Source organism: Passer montanus, unplaced genomic scaffold (genome assembly GCF_014805655.1).
Source record: "Passer montanus isolate IOZ18808 unplaced genomic scaffold, ASM1480565v1 scaffold44, whole genome shotgun sequence".
Classification (NCBI taxonomy): Eukaryota; Metazoa; Chordata; class Aves; order Passeriformes; family Passeridae; genus Passer; species Passer montanus.
In genome coordinates, this window is record NW_024369262.1 from 4,391,210 (window position 1) to 4,415,565 (window position 24,356).

Genomic DNA, 24,356 nt, shown 5'->3' on the forward strand with positions numbered 1-24,356 from the left:
GAGCGCCGCGGCAGCGCCCGCGCCCCGCGCAACGCCCGCGCCTGCCGCCCATGGGGCCGCGCGCGCCTCATCTGCATATTCTAGCTCCGACAGCCAATCACAGGCGCGCCCGGAGCCCGGCGGCAGCCCGGCCCCGCCTCCCTGCAGTGCCGCCGCGCCCCGCGCAACGCCCGCGCCCCGCGCAACGCCCGCGCCTGCCGCCCATGGGGCCGCGCGCGCCTCATCTGCATATTCTAGCTCCGACAGCCAATCACAGGCGCGCCCGGAGCCCGGCGGCAGCCCGGCCCCGCCTCCCTGCAGTGCCGCCGCCGCCCGAGCTCGGGCTGTCGCAGCTGTCGCGACACGGCACAAGGCACCGCCACTGCCCGTGCTGCCGCTGCCCCGGCTCAGCAGAGGAGCACGGCCCCGGTACCAACAGCAGCAGCGCGGCACGGCTGCCGCCGGGGGGGTGCGCTGGCTCCGAGCCTCGCCCGGCGCTGTCACGGTGGCGCTTATGTAGCAGAAAGAACAACCCCACAGGGCACTGTGCAATCAACTCCGGCCTTTGCGTCTCTGCACTCAGCCTGAGCACCACGGACCGGCGGAATACGAGCACAACACGGAGCAGTTGCTTCCTAAACCGATCAGAATTTGTAGCCTGAGCGACACGGAGTTCCCACAAGAGATGAAAGGGAAATCGGGAACAGGTTCCCCTTGGTCCCGTGTCACTCTCTGATCATCAGCGCTCATCAGAGGCAGCACTTTTAAACGAGAAAGTCGCCTTGCCCTGCACCAGGAGATGGGTCGAGAATACCATTGGTCTGAATAGCCTCAGGCAGCCGAAATCAGTGCGGCTGCTGCGCCCTCCCTGGGGATCACCCACAGCGGGACACCGGAGAGACAGCCGGGCTGCGGGAAGGGAATTCCCCTGGGAAAGGTTCATCCTTTGTCGCTCGCTATAATTCTTTCTTTAACCACAACAAAAAAAGAAGGGCCACAAACCACTCAGCCCGTGTTCTCTGCCTCCCGAGCCCTGAGGGGACGGGGAGGGGGCTCAGCCTGGGCAAAGGAGCCGCAGGGGGGACTGTCACCCGCCCTGCCACTGCCCGCAAGGAGCATGTTGGCACCTGGGGTCTGTTTCTTCTCCACGAAACTAGTGAAAGGATGAGAGGAAACGGCCTCAGGTGGCACCAGGGGAGGTTGCGGTTTGACATTGGGGGAGATTTATTCACTGCGACGGTTCTCCCGCACTGGCACAGCTGGTCAGGGCAGGGGCTGAGTCGCCAGTCCTGGAGGTATTTATACGACAGGTGATTGTGGCACTTGGGGTCGGGATCCAGGTTGCAATAGACAGCCAACTCTGTGCTCCTTTAATCATAATTTCTATTTTTTACCACGATAAAAAAGGGCCACAAACCACTCAGCCCGTGTTCTCTCCCTCCCGAGCCCTGAGGGACGGGGCGCGGCAGCGCCCGCGCCCCGCGCAACGCCCGCGCCTGCCGCCCATGGGGCCGCGCGCGCCCTGATTTGCATATTCCAGCCGCGACAGCCAATCACAGGCGCGCCCGCCGCTGAGCGCCGGCCCCGCCCAGCCCCGCCCTGGGAAGGCGCAGTTCGGCATCCGCAGAACGCGCTGAGATCCGCGATGCTAAAGCCGAAACAAAACTGCACCGACGATTTGGTTTCGTGTACAAAATTCCTATGCGGCTACAAATCGGCTTGTCAAAATGCTTAAGGTCTAAACCGTACCTTAGGCATTTGGCAATCCCAACTAAAACCCTACTAAAACCCCATTTAAAGAAAACAGTCCTACAGGTGACTTTCAGAATAAAATATTATTTTTCTTTCCATCTAACTTATTTTAATACATTTTTTTTTGATTCGAGAGCTATTCCCACTTAACAGAAAAGGGCAGCTATAAATCATTTTGTTAATATATTTCACTCAGAAAACTGGATTCTACAAGGAGTATGCTCACTACTTTTTACCATAAATAAATGAATACAGGAAAAAGTAAATATTTTCTGCCAGTACTTGTCTAAACTTAGCTTTTACCTTTTTTCAGAAGCTTCTTCACTTTCACATAGTTCCCCTCCCTGACATACTCATGCAGGTCAGCTTCCAGGGAGTCTCCTTTGACACTTCCAAGCTTGACTGGGCATGGAAAGGGGAGAGGGATGGGATGAGCCATCTTCTTTCCTGAGCACAACTGGGAAAAGGTAGGAAACATCAAGCTGCAGAGCACCTCGACGTAAAGAACTTATTTCTGACTTCAGAACCTGCAGTAGCCTAAAGTTAGGTGTGCTTCCTGCAGGAATATCCCGAGATGGAAGGGGAAATCAGCCTCCTGCCCTCCCTAACGCCGCGGGAACGCAGCGGGCACGGGCGAGGCGCCAACCGGGAGACCCCAGAACCTGCCGGGAGCGGCGGTGTCTCCGGCGCGCCCGGGCGGGGCGCACCCAGCGGCACTCCCGGGTGGGGAATGCCCGTTCCAGGCACTCCCGGGAGGGCAATGCCCGTTCCAGGCACTCCCGGTGGGCTATGCCCGTTCCAGGCACTCCCGGTGGGCAATGCCCGTTCCAGCCCCTCCCGGAGCCCGCGGGCCCCGCTCACCCGCCGCCCGAACGGCCCCGGCACGCGGCAACGCCAGCGCGCCTGCGCGCCGCCGCCGGCTCCCGCTTCGCGCCAGGGTGGGGCGGGGCCACACCGTGAGGGGCGGGGCGGTGGGCGGGGCTTGGACGATCGCCGCTCGCTGGACGCGGCCGGAGCGTGTCCGGAGCGTGACTGAGACGTGTCCGGTGCGTGTCCGGAGCGTGTCCGGTGCGTCCCGGTGCGTCCCGGTGCCGGCGCGTCCCGGTGCCCCCATGCAGCGGGAGGTGGGCGCGCTGCCGCTCGCCCCCGCCCTGCGCGCGCGCCTCGCCGCCGCCGGCTTCCAGACGGCGCAGGAGCTGCTGGAGACCGGGCCCTGCGGCCTGAGCAAAGGTACCGGCGGCTCTCGGCCCCGCGGCGCCTCCCCGGCGTCTTCCGGGCCCTTCCTCCTTCCCCCGTGCTGCCCCCAGTGAGGCCTACGGGAAATGGGCACAGTGGATAATTTAATAAAAAATAAAAGTAAACGATTCTGGTAAAAGATCAGCTGGTGCTGATGGATGTAAATGGGATGCAGGAAAATGAAGGGATTCTGTTAGGCTCATCCCTCCTCTTTCCCCAGCTTCCCTATTCTGTTTGCTATATGATTTAAGCAAAATGAGCCTATTTGAAGTTAGAAAATTGCCTTTTTCAAGGAGTGTGTGGTGATTCCTCCCTGTGAGGGCGGGCAGGCCCTGGCACAGGGTGCCCAAAGCAGCTGTGGCTGCCCCTGGATCCCTGGCAGTGCCCAAGGCCAGGCTGGATGGGGCTTTGGGCAACCTGGGATGGTGGAATGTGTGTCCCTGTCCATGGCAGGGGTGGAACTGGGTTGTCTTTACAGCCCCTTCCAACCCTAACCAGTCTGGAATTTTAATTATCTATAGTTTTATTATCTATGACAATAACAGTTTAAAAATCTCATCATTAGTGCCAGGGCTGTATGCATGTTGTGCTGGGAGGGTGAATATTGATCATTTTGTGTCACGCTGCAGAATCAGTCAGTGCTTATAAAATCAAGGTGCTGTTTTGTGCTTTTGCTCCTCCAGAAATTGGAATCTCCCGGGAAGAGGCGCTGGAAGCGCTGCAGCTGGTGAGGCAGGAATGCCACGGGGACGCAGCAAGGACAGCTGGGGGAGCAGGTGCCACCAGGAAGTGCACAGCCCTGGAGCTGCTGGAAGAAGAGCAGACCCAGGGCTTCATCATCACCTTCTGTTCAGCACTGGACAACATCCTGGGAGGTGGAGTGCAGCTAACAAAAATCACCGAGATCTGCGGAGCACCCGGCGTTGGCAAAACCCAGCTCTGGTATTTCATTGTCCCGTGGCTTCTGTGCAACCAGGAATCACTTCTTGTTTAACTCAGCTATGAAATGAGTCTATTTTTCTTGTCTGTCTGCAATCTCTGACTCTCTCCCAGCATTATCAATACAGTGATGGCTGTACTGCTCCCTGTCCCATGTGTTCCTCAGCAGGAATATCGCTCCAGGAGTGAGCAGGGACAGCTCTGGGGTGCAAATATTGATTTCTGTTTCTGTTTCCCACGGCAGCATGCAGCTGGCAGTGGATGTCCAGATCCCAGAGTGCTTTGGAGGCGTTGCAGGAGAAGCTGTGTTCATTGACACCGAGGGAAGTTTCATGGTGGACAGAGTGGTGGACATTGCAGCTGCCTGTGTGCAGCACTGCCACCTGATTGCTGAGGCTCAGCCAGAAGAGGGTGCGTTGCCAAGTCATTTCTTTTCTGGAGGAGGCAAGGATGGAGTGAAACAAGTGGCTCGTAGGCTGCAGTGTTACTTTTGGAGTGTTTGCTGACAGCTTTTTATTTCCACCTCTGTGGATCAAGCCCTGAACTACATCTGTGTCTGGAGCAGACTGGGCTGGGCTACTTCAAAAAGAATTATTTTTCTACATGGTGATTTTGTGAATGCTTTGATCTTGGGGGTTTTAGATGGCTTGTGGGGTTTTGATGTTTGGCCTTCCTCCTTTCCTCTTTTCCTTCCAATTTTTTAGCACCTTAATGATCATATTTGCAGCACCTTATTGATCATATTTGCACCTGTTGAGCAAAGCTGAGTGCTTTGTTTCAAAACATAGGAACAGGCAGGGAAAGAAAAGAGGAACAGCAGAATTTTATGAGGCAATGTTGCTGCTGAAGGCCCATAGCTGGAATTCAGATCCTCCATAAAGTCAGTATAGCCAGGCTGCTTTTAATAAGTTTTATTCTCTAAGTAATCAGTCTCTTGGGGATAAGGACACAACTTTTGTGTTACTCATGGAGAATTTGTGCACCAAACTTCTGTTTGAACTGAACTAAAACGACACCGTATTAAATGAGTTGCTGCCTGTATATTAAACAAGGGATGATTAATAGTCCCTGATGTCCTCTGGTGGCGTTCTGGCTTGAAAATGATTTACTGGAGAAGTTCTTGCTTCAGAAATAAATTTTTCATTGTTGGAGGCCTCCCTTGGAGGCTCCAGTGTGTCTGTGTGCAAATGCTGGGATAGCATCTGCTCACCACCTTCCTGACTTTCAAGCCAGATGGAAAATATGTTTCCACACTCCTTACCTTGCCTGTTCTGTTTCTGGGGGCTCTGCTGTTGCTATGTGTGGAGGGCAGGCTTTGGTGGGATGATGAAAGTAACAATATGCTCGTACAGACTTCTGACTCATTTACTCGTCTGTTTGTTTTGTTCTCAGATCATCAGAAAGCTTTGGAGACTTTCTCTCTGGAAAATATCCTCTCTCACATCTATTACTTCCGTTGTCGTGACTACACGGAGCTGCTGGCCCAGGTCTACCTCCTGCCAGAATTCCTGTCAGAGCATTCCAAGGTAGGGCTCGTGGCAGGCTTGTCAGGAGGTGTCACTCATCTTCACGCTGAAGAGTTTTTTGTCTGCTGTAGTAACAGGAGTAAACACCTTGGTACCTCGTCAGCTTGGCAGTGAAATATTGGCTGATAGCAGAGTACAAATGTAAAGCCTTCTGCTTGTTTGCCTTTTCGTTCCCATCCCAATTACTCTCAAGAGTAATTTGCTTTTGCCATCCTCCTGAATTTCCACTCTGAGTTGAGGACACTGGGTCTGTGCTGCCACATGTTCCATTTCTGTGAGCACTGAGCTGTGAATCAGCACAGAGCTGCACAAGAGCCTCACAGCCAGGGGGGTGTGTGGTGACCACGAGGGTGGCATCAGAAAGCCTTGGTGCCACTTTTTTTGCCCTAAAAGAGCACTTGTGACCAGAAATATCCTGCACTACCCAAGTGACTCCTTTTCAGTGCATCTTCTGTTGCTACAAGCAACCAGAGCCTGCAGCTTGACTCTTGGGTGGACTGCAGCCAGAAAGTTTCTTAGTACCTAATGTCTTAGAGAAATGCTATTGTAAGGCAGATTTTCACCTCCTCCCCTCCAGATTTCTGGGTTCTGCACTGCAGATCACTCCCTGTCAGGGATCTGGGAAATATGACTGTGCCTTGTTCTATCAGAGCACAAATCAGTGTTGGATCAGAATATCTTGTGCATATATTCCAAAATTTTTCATTTATGGGAGCTGTGGTGTTCTGGAAAACACAGATGGGAGCCTCACTTGTGCTTGGTGTAGTCTGGCATTTCCCTTTCCCTGCCAGGTACTAACGGTGCCCTGTTGTGTTTGCTCTTGTGGAAAGTACATGGCTTCATTAGCACAGTTCCACTGGGCTGCAGCTCCCTGGAACCATCTGTGCTGATTATCTGGGCTTGGCCTGCAGCCTGAAGTGCTGAAGGTTGCAGGAGAACCACAAGACCTTCTGCTGATTCCTTGGACGGGCTAGAAGTGACTTGACAGATTGCACATTGCAGTCCAGCTCTCATTAAAATCAGTCTGATCCCTCCGGAGCCCAGTCTGGGACCACAGGAAGCCTCCAGATTTTAGGGTTTTTGGGAGAGAGAAGTTGTAGAGGTTTAGAGATAAGAAAGATGTAGAGTTAGAGCTCCAAATGTGCCATTTGGAAATATTAATTAGTTTGAGATCTTGTTAATAATATGAGAAAGACTGTTAGAAAATATTCTTGTGGTAAAAAACCTAATTCTTTAAGGTCTGCTAGAGCCAAGCTGGCATGGACAAGGCAGGTGTTACCAAGCTCTCTTTACACTTTAAATACTTTTAAGTTTTCCTGTCATCTATCTGGGAGAAATTTAACTAAATTGCATCCTACCTGGACATATTTGTGATAGCCAAGTTATACAACATGTATACATTCCTGTCTAGCATGAGCCATGTTTGTGCTGTTAAACTGATTGTTCTTAAAGAAATGATACATGAGGAAAATGTACAGAGTTGTGGAAAATAATCTGAGGAAGGAGGGAAAATGAGAATACAACTAATGTCTTCTTTTAAACCTAACTATTTAATATTCTTTTGCAAATTAAGGGTTTTTTTCAGTTGGAGGCCCAGGACCATTTCACAGTGATATCTGTGCAGGCTTGTATGTTCCAGTCATAAAGAGGCTTCCCAGTAATGAGTTAAATCAGTAATGCAGAAAATCAGAATTTTTGTGTTGTTTTCCACTTTATCTTGTGCAGGAACTTGTAGACACCAAGGATTTGAGTGACATCTGAATGTGCAGGCACTGTAAGACCATCCATCTCCCTCCTGTATTTCAGACTTGGGCCATCAAAACAGCCACAACAAATGAAGTTAGAATAAATCAAAATCCCAGACTAATGTTTATACAGTGTCTTGAGGGTGATGAGCCAGCAGCTGCAGCGTGCTCTGACTTCAGCTAATGATTGCTACAAAAGAAATAATTCAGCAAAGCAAACATCTTGAGGCAAGATAGATCCTCAGCTCCAGTGCAGTGTGCCTGGAATATCTTGAGGCATCTGTTAAACTGTGTGTTTCCAAGGCAGATCACTGATAACAGCTGAGTTATCTCAGCAGTGGCTCCAGAGAGCCTGAATTCTGATTCTGATTTGGATTTAATTTTTGAGGGAGAAGGTGAATTCATTGCTGTCTGTGGAGAGCTGCCTGAAGTTCAGTTCTGCTGTTTAATGAGTATTTTCTCCAGCTTCTCCTCTGCCAGGCTTTAAGTCCAGCTTTGCCAGTCGTGTTCACCTAAGGATGAAGCAAAACGTTCCAGTGCACTTAAAAACAGATCTTGCTGCTTGTTGTCATTTTTTATAGGATGATGATGGCAGCTTTTGATCTTTCCTCCTGCCTTTAGGTGAGGCTGGTGGTGATTGATGGAATTGCCTTTCCCTTCCGCCACGACTTCGAGGACCTGTCCCTGCGCACGAGGCTGCTCAACGGGCTGGCCCAGCAGCTCATCATCACAGCCAACGACCACAGGGCAGCTGTGAGTCCAGGGCACGCTTCAAGCCCAAAACATGATCCTCTTTACTACAAAGAATTAAAGAAATGTGATATGTTCTTGTTTCCAAATAGCAAAATAAAACTGCAGTGCTGCTCAACGGGCTGGCCCAGCAGCTCATCATCACAGCCAACGACCACAGGGCAGCTGTGAGTCCAGGGCACGCTTCAAGCCCAAAACATGATCCTTTTTACTATAAAGAATTAAGGAAATGTGCTTTGTTCTTGTTTCTAAAATAAAATTGCAGTGCTGCTCAACGGGCTGGCCCAGCAGCTCATCATCACAGCCAGCGACCACAGGGCAGCTGTGAGTCCAGGGCACGCTTCAAGCCCAAAACATGATCCTCTTTACTACAAAGAATTAAAGAAATGTGATTTGTTCTTGTTTCTAAAATAAAACTGCAGTGCTGCTCAACGGGCTGGCCCAGCAGCTCATCATCACAGCCAACGACCACAGGGCAGCTGTGAGTCCAGGGCACGCTTCAAGCCCAAAACATGATCCTCTTTACTATAAAGAATTAAGGAAATGTGCTTTGTTCTTGTTTCTAAAATAAAATTGCAGTGCTGCTCAACGGGCTGGCCCAGCAGCTCATCATCACAGCCAACGACCACAGGGCAGCTGTGAGTCCAGGGCACGCTTCAAGCCCAAAACATGATCCTCTTTATTACAAAGAATTAAAGAAATGTGATTTGTTCATGTCTCTAAATAGCAAAATAGAACTGCAGTAATACCCTCTGCAGTAATACCCTCTGCATTCTCTCTTGCTAGTTTAGTTGGTGAAAATAGAGGGATCACAAAGGCAAAATACCTAAAAGGTGGGAAATTCCTAGACTTACCAAAATAAGTAAAATTTGCATCAATAGCCTACTGTGGATCTTAGTTAAGTGTCAGCATGGCATTTCTAATGCTGTTTGCCATCTTCTCCAATGATTTGGTTGGACAAGGAATGCTCCTCTGGTGAATTCAGCAGTTCCAACACAACTTTCCACTCTCTGTTTAAAAATAAACATTAGCATTCCCAGGGAGGAAAACCACTTTTATCTGCTGGATTGGCCTTCTCTTCTGGCATCCATGGAAACCCAGAGCCTCCTTCCTGGGCATTGTTCTACGTCACTGACGGTCCGGAGGCAGCAGACCCGCAGCCAGCAGATGGCACTGGGAAGCTGCAGCTGTTCCAGAAGTTGTTTTGGAAGTCTCTGACAGCTCAGAGAGGCATTGTTCAGGAATTGCAGTTTCCCCAGCCCTCAAAATGGTGCTCGTGTCTCTAACAGTGTCCAGGTGACTTGTGACCTTGTCATTCACAACTCTCTGGCGCAGTTGGCTTTTGTTCCAAGCTGCTAAAAATAAAACTCCTCTTGTGCTTCCTCTGGGAGCTGTGGGAAGAGCCCAACATTCCCAAAGTGTCCTGACTTGAGCTGTGGAGCTCATTCCTGCTGCTCTGGGCACCAAGGAGATGATGTTCCAAGTCTGCACAGCCTCAGGTTTCCTGAGTGCTTTCCCCAGAACTTGGTACCTGGTGACCTTGAACAGCAGCTGCTGTCATTGGACAATGATTTTATTTGGTCAAGGATAAAATACATAAATAATTTCTTCTGAACCAGGCAGCACTTTAGTACAAAGTTGCTGAATAAACTCTTGCTAAAGGAGTCGGAGCTTCAGGACTGGTTTTGCTTGGATTTGCTCTCTTGTTAGTGGTGTCTGGGTTAGTTCCATGGGCTGTGAGCAGGCTAAATCCAGCCTGCATGCCAGGGAGTGCTTCTCAGGCAGCTCTGGATGCTCTAATATGGAAGGAAGTCAGATCCTAAAGCTGGACTCGGAGTCAGGATGCCCAGCCCTTCTCCAGCAGGGACATGAGGAGGCTATTTGGGGCTGTGTCCATGCACTTGTGATGAGTTACTGCTCTAAAATGTGCAATGTCTGTGCTGGGCTCTCAGCTGTGGGAATGTTTCAGGCTGTGCTCAGTGGAACTCTTTGCTCTCACACACTTTTCTGAACTACTCCAGCAAGAATCCTCTGAGCATGTCAAACAATGGAACTCTCTAGGGTCTTAGATGGGTACAATTTTTCATTTTTAATGAACTTTGTCATTAATATTCCTGGCTCTTTGCTGTCTCACCCACCCCAACTTCTGCCAGGGATCTAACCTAGACTGTCTGTGAGCCTCCCACGAGTGATTGGGGCTGAGAAAACACTCCCCCACAGTGTCTGTTCACTTCCATTCTGCTTTGTGTTGTACCCACTTGTGCATTTTTAGACTGCAAGGCACAGGAATTCAGTTAATCACCAGGCTGATGCACACTGGGAGCAGCACCACCAAGTTCATTTACCCCAGGGACTGAGAGCTGGCTCCTCGTGGAGGGCCAGTGCAAGTCAGCTGCAGCTAAACATAGATCCAAACAACATTTAGGACAAGTGTTGTGGGATAAATAAGTTGTGTGGGGATTGTCTCCCTTGGGGAGGGAGAAATTGAGATTTCTTTAAAGTCTTGAATGGAAGAAATCTCCCATTCAAACCAAAAATAAATTTTGCAGGGTACTCTTAATTTGTTTTGGAAAGATGAGGCACCCTTACAGTTTCTCCTCATTACAGTTGCCAAGAGTTTTTCCTGAGTAACTGCTTCATCAGTAAAAGCTTTTTTGAAAATTCCCTCTCTTCCCTCCCACCAGTAAGCTGATTTCCAGGAGATTTTTGTAATTTTTTTTTACTTCTGTTTCCTCTTTCAGGTAGTTCTGACAAACCAAATGACAACAAGAATTGGACAAAGCCAGTCCACATTGGTACCTGCCTTAGGTAAGTGTTGAGCTGTGAGCTGAAAATTGATATATTAGTTCTTTTACTTTGCCTTTATGTACAAAGAGAAAACATCCAAAAATGTACCTGGGATCTGTAAACCTCTGGCAGGGATGTGGTGAGGAGAAGGTTAAATCACTCAAAAAAGAACTCAGCTTAATGGTTGCATACCCCAAACTAAGCTGCAATTTTCTAAATTCCCTGAGAACCATTCACTGCCTCTCCCAAACAGTTTAAATTGTTTATTTTCCCATTACCCTTGAACATGTCCCATTAATTATTTGCAAAGGCATTTCATATTTGCTGTATCACTGGAATTCTCTGCAGTTATGATGTAGAGGGAGGTTCTGTGTGGGATCCTCAGGCACAGCCTGCCCTGAGCCAGGTTAAAGATTTTTTTTTGCAGGCTGCTCAATTTTGCCCTGTAATGAGCAGATACCTCATCCATGCCTTTCTGCTGCAGTCACAGGGGAAAATAAAACAGTTCTGAAATGGAGATTTCTACAAATTAAGGAAAGGTTCAGCATTTAAATCTTATTTCAGGCTGTAGCATTGCATTGCTTTATGATTCACTTAAAGGGCACAAATTCTTCATTTTCTGTGAGCTAAGTAATGATTCCCTTGCTCTGGAGAGGAGAGGGAAGGGGACAGTACAAAGGCAAAGACGTTCCCAGAGTCTGTGCAGGCACCAAACCATTTGGCAGAGATGGAGGGTAAAATGAGCAAACACAGCCCATCTCCTGCAGGAATGTGAAGAACGTGGAGTTTGGAGCTGTGCAGGCAGACCCAGCTGCCAGGATCTGACCCTTTTTGTCAGTTTTGCCTCTTGCTCTCTGATGGATTATTTTTGGCAGCCTTTCTGGCTACAAACTCAATTAAAGCTAATAGAGTCTGTCTTTTTTCACTGGCCAGCATTGTTTGGGAGCTGTTGTGTTTATTGAGTCATGGGGACAGTAAAGAATGTGAAGACATTCAGGGGAGTTTATAATTCCCAGATATCCTGCCTTGCCTTGTGCATATTTTCTTTCACAAACAATTAATTTGACATGACCTCCTGTGGAGCTGCCTGTGATTCTCCCCAGCGTGTGTGACCACAGTATTGTTAAACTGAGCAGTGTGAACTCTTCCAAAAATGCAGCTTGGTACCACTTGGGAAAATATTGAACCAAGTGGTTTTGATGCCCTGCTCTGAAGAGATGGTGTTTCAAAAGTCTCATCATAAAAACTAAAAAACCTCCCATTCCTCCCTGGTTTGGTGTAGCCAAAGGAGCTGTTGAGGGAGGGGTCAGCAGCAAACCTCCAAATAAAATCACTAAATTGGGTTTTTCCTCCCATTGACTGGTAAGCCTGAGAAACAGCTTTTTCATGAAAGCATTAATCTCTAAATTCTTACTCAGCTCCTGAGCAGAAGGGAAGATCTTAATTATGAGGGAAAAAAAAAGAAAGAAAAAAGCACAGATGCTGCAAGGTATTAAATCAGGAGCTTTATGAAGGGGACAGCTTTCTTTCCTACTAGTGATAGCTAAGCTGGGTGTTCCTAGACATTTCTACTAAATATATTTAGAAAGGAGGTCAAATATTAATCTACAGGCAGTTCAACTCAGAAATATCTCATTTTCTCATTTTACAGTAGCATTTTCCACTTGTATTCAGTGCAGTTGGAAATCTGCTGGTGTGGAATTTGTAGCCATTGTAAAATGTGTTTTGATCTCTGCCTCAGAGCCATTTCTGAGAGCCAAAATCTTTAATCTCAACTCAGATGTAGTGGAGCAAGGTCTGGCATGATGCCTAAAGGGTCTAGGTCTTCATTACAGTGGGATCTTTTATTTTTTTCCTGTTCTGTGCTCTAATAAATACCAGAGCACAGGGGACAGAAGGGGCTGGGGATGTGGGGACAGCAAAGAGCAGGTGGACAGGGAAGACTTGACTGGGTTAAAATGCAATCCATCTTTGGAGTGCTGAAGGGATAAACAGAGGAAAAAGCACCCAATAAAGATGTCTGTGCACTGACTTGGTCAGTGTGAGCTGAAACATTGGGACTGAGCCCCTGGAGCAGGATAAAACCCCAAACTTCCTTCTCTCTTTCCACCACACCTCCCTGCTCCTTGCTTTTGGTTGTGTTATTTTGCATTTTGCTGTCAGAAGCAGAAGACTGCTTCAGGGGTCCTTAATGCTTTAATAATGGTTGACTTTCTCCCAAAGCTGGCATCCCAAAGGGACTGATGTTTGCTCATAATTATGCCTGAGAGACAGAATATCACAGTTCTGAAGGAGGATTTAGACCTCCTCACCAGACTTCTTCAGTAATAATTAGATAAATCTCTTCTTCAAGCTGCCTGTGTTTTCAAGGCTTGTCTAGTACCTGTCCTTTATTAGGCATCCATGATTTTTTCCTACAAATATGGAAGCATTGCATCAAGATTTCTGTAAAACACACAGACTACAGAGGTTATTCCTGATCTCAGTGTATTTGTTGTGAAATCCTTGCAAGGATGAAAAAGATGTGATGCATCACTGCAAGAAAAGCAGATTTTGTTTTAATCATGGGAGGTTTTTGGAGATTAATTTCATTTCAGCTTGCTGATGGTGGTGTTGTAAGAGATCATGATCTGTCCTTTTGTGTTCCTCAGGAGAAAGCTGGGGACACGCTGCCACCGTCCGTTTAATCTTCCACTGGGACAACACTCAGAGGTGAGGGAAAATGGGAGGAAAATCCATATAAATACAGGAATGCCACTGGAGAATCTTTCAAACTGGCCATGGGGGCCAAGCAGGGGTTTGAATTTGGCTCCTGGCCTTGCTCTGCCCCACCCCAGGCTCCTGAGGCTCAGGAATTGTCTCCTTCAGGCTGGGACAGTGAGGGCTGAGCTGTCAGGCTCCTCCTCCCCACTCTGGTGGCTTCTTCCTGACAAGATGCCATGGTTTGTAAAAGTAACATCCTCATGGCATTGTTCAGACACAAGGATTTCTTTTGCTATCTGCATTCTGCAAGATAGGGTTGGGTTGGGTTTTTTTTAATAAAACTCTACTCATTTTAATGTGAATTTTGCCCTAGACTCAGTGTAAGTATTGAGCTGCTGGGTTACAAGGTGATTTTTATGCCCCACTCTGAAGAGGTGCAATTTCAACAGTCTCATTATAAAGAACCTCCCACTCCTCCGTGGTTGGTTGTAGCCACTATAATTTCTTTGAAAATAATTTTTTCTTCAGTGTTTTCATCCCCAGTGAGTCCAAAGCCAGAGATGCCAAAGAAGGCTTTAAAGCCACCCAGCCAGTGACCCTCAGGACAGGCTGCTGACCCTGAGCTTCAGGGGCTGAACCTTCTAAAAACCCTGAAATTCTGTTTGCTGCAATGAGACCTCCTCTGTTTCCTGGTTCTTTTTTCCCCTCTTTATATTGCAAGGTCATTTCTCTTTCCTGGTCAGTTCAACTTGTCCTGTATGTAATATCACCATGCAGCAGCTTGAGATTAAGGAGCTGTGCTGCAATTCCCTAATTTTGAGCAAAAATGGTGCTAGAATGTTGTTGTGCAGTGTTTTGCTTGTTGAATTTGAAAGAAAAATGCAGTGACACTTTCTTAGGGAGTTTTGTTTTTAAATTCTAAGTTTGAAGGCAATGCAGGATGATTACAGCAGGCTGTTTAATTTGGAATTAAATTAACATCACTGATTAGTTAACAGTCTTTTTAGGACAAGTTGCATCAACATAATGATTACAGAGTGAACAAAAGTTAATTTTATATATGAAAAGAACTTTTTTTTTCCTGCAGCAGAGCTAGGAAGGCTGCAGATAGAAGTTCCAGAAAACAAGCCAAGGAGAGACAAACCTGGCTTATTTACTGATGTAAATCTGCAGCTGACATGGAGTGGGGCCTGCAGAAACAGCAATTCTGGATACAACTGTAAAAGCAGAAATAGCTCAATGCTGTCTTATTTTTGCACAGGCTGCCCACAGCTGATGCTCCATTGTGATTTTGTGGTTTTTATATCAGGTTATTGAGGCACAAAGATCATTTAAGGATCCATTGCCTTTTCTAAAAGTTTTTAAATGTGCTTTGGCCAGCTCTGATACCTGTCTCCTTTCTCTCTACTCCTGAAAATATCAGAGCTTAATTCTAAGGGTTCTCTTTGCTGGGAGGAAAGATCCTGTTGAGTCAGAGGCTCCAGCTGAGCTCTTGTGAAAGCCTGGCTTCTGCAGCTCCAGATTTGGGCAATTTTGTCAAGTATAACCCAGCATTTGAGTGTTCTGAGGAATTCCCTGTGTAGCTAACATGAAGTGGCAGCGTTCCTCAGGCTGTAATTACGTGCTCTCTAATAGAATGGCACCTCAGGGAGGAAAAAACCCCCCGAAAATAATTAACAAGATTTTTGGCAGGGTGTCTTGCTGCAGAGAGCAGAACACTTTCTAGATTGGCTTATGTAAGTGTGAGTTTTGGGGAGGTGGGCACGGTGCAGCCCTGCCAAGGGTTGAAAACCCCTTTCCTTCTGAGCTGCTGTGCAATTTTCTCTCTATATTATGCAAGCATTTACTGTAGAACACAAATCAAGGTGTATTGCTTAGAGTCTAAATGCAGCAAATCAGGGAAGTGTCAGAGGAGAAATAAAAGAGAAACTATTTTCTCAAGGTTGTGCTGTGTGTCAGTGGCAAGGGCAGGCTTAGAAATAGAACATCTCCAGCCTCTGGGTTATATTGACAGGCTTGGGAAATCTCTGGAAAAAGCCTCCCTAGAAGTGCTGGAATTCTTGAAGGTCTCTCACATCCTTGAGAGGTCAAAGAACAAGTGATTAATGGAGTAGGGAAGAGGTGTGCTCAAAACCTTTTTTGTTTGCATTTTAAGAAAGTGACATTTGGAATTAATTCATGATGAATATTGTTCCAAAAATGTCATCAAATACTGTGATGAAACAAGGCTAATTAATCATTCACTCATTTTAGTAGGTCTAGATTGTGTTTGAGCTGACAGGTCATGTAAGGATGGGAATCCACAGTTTGAATGACCTATATGAAAACACATCCCTAAGAATTCCACTGGTAATGTAGGAAAACTTGGGTCTGGTCACTGGGTTATTTGGAATTTTGATTACTGTATTAATTAATCCTAATGACGTGGGGTTTGTTTTACCAGGTTGGCCACGTTGTACAAATCACCAAGCCAGAAGGAGTCCACCATAGCCTTTCACATCACAGTGAGTGCTCCTGTGGGGATGGACATTCCCAGCTGCAAAGGAATTTCACCAAATCTCACAATGGGCTTTGCTTTCTTAGTGTTGCTTTTCAGCTGCTTTCTGAAGGGAAGGTAGTTACACTGGGATAGCTCCAGATTTTGTGGTAATTTGCTTGTTTTCTCTGTAGAAAAGTGACCCAGCATTTTGTCTACTCAAAGTTTAAATACTTTTGATTTCCAGATCAAACTTTCAGGCAGCCTGTCCCCATCTGTTCTGCTGCTGGTGCTGCTTATTTTATCTGCCCCTGAAGTTAACTTTTACCCTAAGTGCAGTTACCAGGAACAACCTGAGCTTTGTTTTGGGACACCTGAACCATTGTCTCCCTGGTCAGGTAGGGTGTGACTTCTCAGGTGGCTTTTTGCATCTGTTCCAGCTGAGTTCATCTTTTTAGGATGAGAATGACCAGAATTAAACCTGATATTCCAGAGGCCTCTCCATAGGTATTTCCCCATCCCTGCTTTATGTGTGGTGTCACCCACACTGTGTTTATCCTACACTGACCCTACACCCAGCCAATATACACAGATTTTTCTCTTCTGTCCCTATCATAGAAGAAGCTTCCAGCTTATGGCTGGAGTCCTCATTCATCCCCAGTTAAATCCTGTGATTATTTCCTATTGTGGAGTGCTTAGATACATATTAATGAGAGGAGATGCTGTCTAAGCTGTATTTAGGTTTAAAAAGACAGCACCACTCAATTCTTACCTCCTCAGATGTCACATCCATAGGTACAATTCCATAACTGTTTGTCCTGCTATGTGTCCTCATGGAAACACGTTGCCATAGCATTTTCTGCAGATTTCAATGCTGCCATCAGATGAGATCCTCAAACTTTCAAACAGAAATCAGGTTTTTTCCCCCTACTCCTGGATGTATTCACCAGGACAGAAGAAATACTGCAAATGTATACTTTTATAAAGGTGGAAGAGGAAGTGGGACTACATCCCAAGGTTGTTTGGATCATGTGATGTGAGTCCTTTTTTCTCCAGCTGACAAACAGATGGATTTTATCTCAGACAGTTTAATTGCCTTTTTCTTTCATTTTTATAAGCATCATAAAACAGCTATGCTCTCCTCTGTGTGAATGCACACTATCTTGAAATAGAGTTGAGAGTGAATCCTAATCAAAGATTAGTTAAAATTTAAGATTATCCCTTTCTTTTTTTCTGTTAATCCTGATGAATCGCTTCAGCAGATGATTTCTTTTAGTAAAAAATTGTATTATCTCCATTTCTTTCATGAAATCCAGCTCTGATAACAGTCTGCTGTTACCATTTTTCACTCCATAGTTAAACTGAAAGATGCCAATATTTGTCCAGTGTTTCCAAGTCAGATTTGTATATAACCAGCAAACAAAAAGAGAGATATTTTAAAAAATAATAATTCCTTAGAATTGTGCAGATGAGGTGCATTGGTGCCATTGGCAAAGTGGCTGCTCAGTACCCAAGAGCTGATGAAATGTGTAAATTCATGAGTGAGCTCTGGGCTTTTTTTATCCTGTCCTTTCCAGCACTGGAGTCAGTCACCACTCTGAGGGGGCTGTGGAGCTCCTCTCCCATGAAATCCTTTCTTCCACAAGCTGATAAGGATTCATTCTTAAATGCAGAGTATAGAAATGGAAATTGATTTATGCACAAGGGAGTAAGTAGCTCAGCTGATTCACCTGAATTTCCCAGGAATGTGACCTGATTATTTCATAGTGAAAGACAGAGACCCAGGATTTAAATTCCAGGTAGGAATTGTGTTTCCCTGAGCTGTGGAGGGTCTGCCAGGCCAGCAGTGGGAGCACTGCTCAGGTAATAAACACATCTACCCTTGCCAGTCTTGCTGTAGAGGTGTAAATCCAGAGGACATTAAGGAGAAATTCAAAATGAAAGACTGAGTTTTGTCCTTGGTTTCAGCAGCCACTACCAAACCTCACAAATATACACAAAATTCTCGTCTTTTCAAGGTGCCTGCCTGTAGCCAAATGCAAAACATCCATCCTGGGCAGCCTGCTTTATGTTCTGGCCCTTGTAACCCTTGGAATGCTTTCACTGGGAGTCAGCATTCTGGATTAAGTGGATACTTGGCTACAGATCCACCTTTGTGCCTCAGGGAAATGGCAGAGATTAGATGTAGTGAAACATTAAACTTGAAGATTCCCCATTATGCTCTTTAGAATAACACTTGAGTTGCTTATAAATAGCAGAGGGGTTGCACAGATCCTGCCCTTATAGCAGCTCTTGCTGTTTGTTCCTTTAAAAAGCCCGGGTTGGGTGAGGTGAGGCATTCAGAAATAGAAATACAGGGGTGGGAGACTCAAACAAGACATTTTACTGGGGTTTGGGATTGGTCTTGGGGTGGGACACGCTGGCATTTGGGAAGAGTCACCTCTGATGGTAATTCTGCCTGCTTTCCTCCTGCACCAACCCAAAATGTCAGTGTTCCTGAAATGCTCTCGTCCCCACATTGTCTCTACCTGAGCATTTTGGATCAGCAGAGCAATTTTGTGTTCTGATTAATGCCTTCTCCTCTCTGAGTCTGCACTGAGAGTCTTCACTGAGCTGTCAGCAGTGCTCTCTGCACACACTTGTCTGGAGATGGGAACTCAGAGAGTTGCAGGCTTCACACAACATCTCATCTCCATCTGCATCCATGGCATGCTTAGCTAACTGACTTTGAGATCTTTCATATTTTAAAGTGGTTAAAAATTAAATTGTGAGCTACAGTAACAGAAAATACAAGTGGTACTAGGCCAGATAGATCACTTCAAGCACTCCTCTGAGTAGCAGCATGTAGTTTTCACTTCTACATTTAGTTTTTGGCAGTCAAAGGTTTTCATCCCATTGTGTCCCATAAATTACTATGCTGGAACAGTCTTGCAGTCTAGAGACAGATTCAGCTCTGCTGTTCCCTTACAATGTCTCATTGATGTTTTCAGTTCATTAAGTAGGTACATGGAACAAAAATATCCTAGGTTGTAGAAATTCACAGTTTTGTTTCTGAAAATGACTGAGGCAATTAATCCAGTCATCTCCTTGCTTCTGTGGGAGCTGATGGATTTGTCTTTTGATTTATTTAAATAGGCAACATAAGTTAATTTACAGAGAAGCAGTTTTTCATAGCCATAGGGGTGATAAACAGTAAAATGAAAGTGATAGTCTGGTTGGTGGAAAGAAAATATCTTTAAAAAAACAAAATGAGCAGACATGAGTTGGCACATGTGTTGTAAAGTTTGCAGTGCTGAGCTTAACCTGGTCTATAAACATTGTGTGGCCGCTCCTCCCCAAGAAATGGCAGCATGATCCTTCATTCTGATCTTCTGCGAGCTGGTTACTCATGCTTTCTATCCCTACAAGCCTTAGCACATGATTTTCCTTTCATCTTCCAGTCCCATGGCTTCCGAGACGTGCAGCCTGCAGCTGTCCCTGCCAGCACAGAAGGGACTGAGCTGAACCCTCGCAAACGGCCACGGACAGAGGAGGAGAAGCAGCCGTGATCCCAGAGTGATCCCAAAGTGATCCCAAAGTGACCCCAGAGTGGGATCAGGTTACAAACCTGCAGGGGAGCAGTGGCAGGGTGAACGTGCAGCCAAAGGCAGCCTGAGAGACTCTCAACTTCAGTTCCTGCTCGGGACTTTATTTTAATATTAAGACTGCAACGTGCAAATTTCTGTGGCATAAAAATCCTTTGTATATGGCATAATTGTACTTTTATAATAAAAATCTATGTTTTCTATAAGAAGTGGCTTCAGCTTTGGGGATGGGGCTTTTTTGTTTGGGCTTTTTTTGGGTGGGGGGTGGATGTGGGGGCTACAGCTCCATCTTTTCACCCTGGTTAAAAAGACAATGAAATGAGAGCCTCTAGCACAGCACATTTAATGACAGGCATGTGGATCAGTCGTCTGGCTTTGTGTGTACCTGAATTTTAAGGAGGTTGGATGCAGCACTGTGCTCAGCACAGGCTCAGAGCAGGACACAGGCAGTGGATGCTGGAGGAGAAATGCAGCTTTCAGTGCTACACCAGAGTGGGGCTTCAGCCCTCACCTGCTGCAAAGTCCTTGGTCAAGGACAGTCAAAGCTCTGCTTTCAACTTCTCCTTTATCCTGAGGTGGCAACAGCAGAGATGAAAGGCTGGATCTGAAGGACAAAGGATTTAATCCAGCAGGATAATTTTACGTTTTATGTCTTAGTAAGTGGGAATATTTTACCGTGGCTCAGGCTTGAACCAAACTGCTGCACAGCCATGACTTCCACGTTCTTCATTTCATTTCTTGCTGTAATCAGGATCTCTTTTGTTCGTGGCTGTAATAAAGGGGAAACCCAGATTAGGCACCAGCAATATCAGCAGCTCCAGAGTCTGAACCAGAGAATGAATGTATACTGAAAGCACAGCAGCTTTGTGTCCTCTTTTTATTAAGAGAAAACAAATCAAGGAGATTATTAGAGGAGAAGAAAGGTGCTGCACTGCAAAATAATAATTACTTCAATTATGGGAAGTGTTTGTACACATGCACAGAGATGACCCCTTTTGGCAGAGCACTCGGTAACGTTAGAGCTGAGGAAACTCAGCCAGCAGCTAAATGGAGAATTCAAGTTGTGGGAGTCACTATCTTAAATTTTTTATTTAGTATACACTAAACTGACTTTCCCTTGAAACGAAATTCAGTGCTGAATCTGAGTCATAAAATCTCCCTATTCAAAAATGCCTGCAAAAAAAAAGAAAAAAAAGGAAAAAAAAAAGGCAGTGGTTTTTGCATCATTATAGAGTTTAGATGAAAATTACATAATAAAATATTAAAGGGAAAAGTATTGAGTTGCCATGCAGCAAACTGGGCTGTGTCAAAATTTAAAACCTGTGAGTCAGGGAGAAGCTGTGAAGCAAGCAGGATGACATAGGGGAAGGGAGGCAGCGGGATCTGTGACTCAGACAAACATTTCAATGCAGGAGACACAGGCAAACAAAAGGATCCTAGCGCGTGTGATGTCAGCTCCCGTTTGGGAATAAAGCCTTCCTACGTCTGGCAGTGCAGGAGGAGGGGGGGCTGGCACCGAGCTCCTGCCGACGTAGGCACGAGGAAAACCATCCATTAGGAATGTTGGAGCAATATTTTCAGGAGCTCTCCTGGATCCTGGTGATAGCTGCTATCTAAGGGGGGTTTGGTAATTATGGAAAAATCCATTTCTCTCGGTGCATTGTGCTGGGATTTAACACCCTCCACACGTCCTTCCGTGTGTGACAGAGTAACAGTGTGGCTCCCATATACTATTAATTTCAGCTGACTGGTGGTTTTAATTTTGTTTGTAGTAGAGTAGCATCCAGAAGCCCCAGCTGAGATGCTGATCCTGTTATAACAAGATAAATGGTCTTGGCTGAGTAAATGTTAGAGCTTCCAGTGTTATGGGCATCATTATTCAAATAAAAAAGATGCACAGTTACTGGTTAACAGTGGGAGTTACAAAATGTCCAGAGGAAACATTGGAGGCTCTCTATGCTGAGATTTTTTAATTTTTCACTCTTTTTTTCCTATTGAAGCTATTATAAAAATCAGCTCTGCAGACCAGAACTGAGAGAAGGATCTGTTGGCGGAGACAAAATTAGATTAAATGAGCCAGATTTCGTTCTCATCTGCTGGAGACAAGGAAGCTGTTCCAGGCTCAGAATTGCAGAGAAAGAAAAAATTTGACCGTTCCCTCACCAGTAAATCTTCCATGGCAAGTTGATTTTTTCCCATATGTGCCTGGAATTCTCATGCATGTCACAGCAGCAGTGCCCAACAGCGAGGGGCAGAAGAGAATTTTATTACTGCACAAAAAGTGAGATTCTAAGTAGCCAACCTCATGGCACTGCATCAAAAAGAAAATGGGTTGTTTGATTTGCTGCTTAAGTCCCAGTTTGCTGGAAGCCAAGGGCTTTACTGTCATGCTGAGTTTGAAATGATTCCATTTTGTGGGGACGACATTTACTTGTGGTGGAGGAACTTATTTTGTCACCACAAGAAGAATCCAGATCCTACCACAGGCCTTGGCAACAGGCAAACACTGCGGCCACAGGAGAATTCTCAAGCCCTGAGTCCTGCTTTGAAACTCTTTAGTTTGGACAGGGAAAATAACAATTTATTTGTTCCTGTTTTGATGTGTTCTGCACCTTTTCCATTATGAAGTACTGAGGAACCAGCAAGCCTCTAAGTAGAGTAAATTGAAGAAAACATGGAGAAGAAATAGCTTAACTGGAGGTACAAAGGTGTAGCCAAGGTTCAGGGTAGGAAATCAGTCTCCTCTTGATGTCAGCCAGAGTGATTGACTCATGTGGAAAGGAGATTTGGCCACTAACCTGAGTGCTGAATACAGAGATGAGAAAAGTACATTTAAATTATAACAACCATTTTCCTGAACAATTTCAGTTACTGTTCCTTTAGTTATTTTACAGGGGGACTAAATTTTGGATCAGATTTATTGTCAGGTATTTCGTGGATTAACAACAAAGAAAAAAACCCAGAAATCCTTACTGCCTGGTTTTGAGCTCCACCCTTGTCCTGAACAAAAGGAGATAAAGTTGGAAGGGCAAGTCACTGTGCTCCAGCTTCTCCAAAGAGATTGTCTTTACCATGCTCAGGATAATAATTCTTTAGAAAGGCACATTAAGATGTGCAGTACTGTTTTAACACCTGATAATTCTATATTAAATATATGTAGTAAGTTTAGAAGTATGGTTTGATGCTTTCTTATCCTTGAGAGAAACGGAATAAACAGAGCTGCTGACATGGCAGCAACACAACCATTCCAGAAGGGAAATAACAGTGGTTTAAAAGGATGACGAGCAGGGGGTCAGCCGTGTTCCCAGAGCAGCAGGGCCGCGCTAAGAGCTCCGCAGGGAGCCTGGCTGCAGGGGAATGTGGCGCTGGCAGGGCCGGGAGCAGCCCGGCCAGCCCTCCTCCCCCGCAGCCCCTCGGCTCCGGGACGCGCTGCCAGCTGCTCCCTGCTCCGGGCTTCCCTCGCTGCTCCCGGGCTGGGCGCTGCTGCCTCGTGGCTGCTGGCCATGCGCTCCTTCGGGATGATTAGGGTCAGGGGAGCTGCCTTCCCTTGGCTGCTGCAAGATGGTGCATTAATGTTCTCTCCTGAAGAATGAAATCACCGGGAACTGGCCCCTTTCCCAGTACTGAATTTCACCCACAAATGCACCCACTGTGAAACTGTCAGCTCCTGTCTCGCTTCCCACAAGCAAGAAATATTCCTACAATTTCCACTATCTATCTGGGAGAGCCTAAGCTCTGCACAGTTTGAACTCTACCTATAGAAATAATAAATGGCATTAAAACCAATAATTCCATCATCACACAAGCAGTAAAAATGATAGATTATGTACCAAAATAACGCATAGAAAAGTCTGTATTTTACTAAGTCCGACTCCAAGAATTATAGCTAATACTACTCATTTTTACAATAATTACTTGCCATTGATTTAAACAGAGCCAAAGAAGCATTGGGATATTTAAAAAAAAAAAAAAACCCCAAAAAAAAACCCCCCAAAAAAAAAAAAAAAAAAACAAAAAAAAAAAACCAAAAAACCAAAAAAACACCCCACACTAGAGTTTCAAACAATGAGAAGGGGGAATATTTAAAATATTTTATAACATATATAGAGAAGTAATAAAGAAACTCCACAGACCTCAATGAATGGTTCTAATTGGGTCTGGATGTTTTTCTCAAAGGCCACAAATATGCTGTTTGAATGCTAGCTCAGTTTCCATTATTTTGGAGGTTTAAATTTCTGACACATATCCCTCTAATGCTCTTAATTTATTTAGTGTGAACTGCTGCAATTTTAGCAACACAGTTACAACTACACTCACTTAGTAATTCTTTTTGTATCATATATGTTACTAAATTAAAATGTTTTGGGCTAAAGAACAAGTTGTCTCCTTAGCAAGAAAATAATGTCTATAAAGTGCAGCGTGTCAATAAGAGATTGTAACACTTTTTTTTTACTAGATAAACTAACTGCTTACTACACTTTTGATAGTAAATGTGTTACATCACATAAATCTGTCTCTTTAAAAGCCATTCATTCATTCATTTGTGAAATGAACACAAGTTTCTGTGGCTAATTCCCAGGGTTTGAGGCAGTTGAAAGAAGTTAGAATGAGCTGCCTCAATGGGGTTTGAGAGGGACACTAATTCAAAGCACACCCTTTCCTAAACAGGGGCTGAATGGAAGGCTGAAAATGGAATTTTCCTTTGGGATGGGACTGGAAATTTCCATGACAGCTGGAAGTGGGATTCAGGCCTGAAATCCCATGTTTTGCAATGGATGGGGATATTTCAGAATAATCTTTGACTATTAATCTGGAAAAGCTGACTTGACCTCAAAAACTTAAAACAAAAAAAAAAAAAGAGAAATAAAAAGAGAGAATG

The 24,356-nt window shown here is 45.6% G+C and overlaps 2 protein-coding genes across 2 annotated transcripts in view; one reads left to right on the forward strand and one right to left on the reverse strand.

Moving 5' to 3' along the window:
- The window catches only part of TEX14 (testis expressed 14, intercellular bridge forming factor), a 34,168-nt gene extending 31,552 nt beyond the window's left edge, over positions 1-2,616 (reverse strand). The window contains exons 1-2 of the mRNA XM_039720884.1: positions 2,593-2,616; positions 2,035-2,188 (exon numbers count right to left, since the gene is read on the reverse strand). Coding sequence (XP_039576818.1) covers positions 2,035-2,170 — 136 coding nt within the window. The 5' untranslated portion in view covers positions 2,171-2,188; positions 2,593-2,616. The remainder of the gene's footprint in view (positions 1-2,034; positions 2,189-2,592) is intronic.
- Positions 2,617-2,721: 105 nt separating this feature from the next.
- On the forward strand, positions 2,722-19,683 carry RAD51C (RAD51 paralog C). The gene is made up of 9 exons (XM_039720426.1): positions 2,722-2,961; positions 3,651-3,909; positions 4,151-4,317; positions 5,299-5,432; positions 7,799-7,930; positions 10,669-10,735; positions 13,366-13,426; positions 15,861-15,921; positions 19,334-19,683. The coding sequence occupies exons 1-9, from the start codon at positions 2,844-2,846 to the stop codon at positions 19,439-19,441; spliced, it is 1,107 nt and encodes a 368-aa protein (XP_039576360.1). The 5' UTR covers positions 2,722-2,843; the 3' UTR covers positions 19,442-19,683.
- The last annotated feature ends 4,673 nt before the right edge of the window (positions 19,684-24,356 follow it).

What these genes read in the sequence shown, in the direction of transcription:
- RAD51C (XM_039720426.1), top strand. Translation starts at nt 2,844, where the DNA reads ATGCAGCGGGAGGTGGGCGCGCTGCCGCTCGCCCCCGCCCTGCGCGCG. An exon ending in TGAGGCTCAGCCAGAAGAGG is followed by an intron (nt 4,318 to 5,298) that starts GTGCGTTGCCAA and finishes TTTTGTTCTCAG; the next exon opens with ATCATCAGAAAGCTTTGGAG. An exon ending in CACTGGGACAACACTCAGAG is followed by an intron (nt 13,427 to 15,860) that starts GTGAGGGAAAAT and finishes TTGTTTTACCAG; the next exon opens with GTTGGCCACGTTGTACAAAT.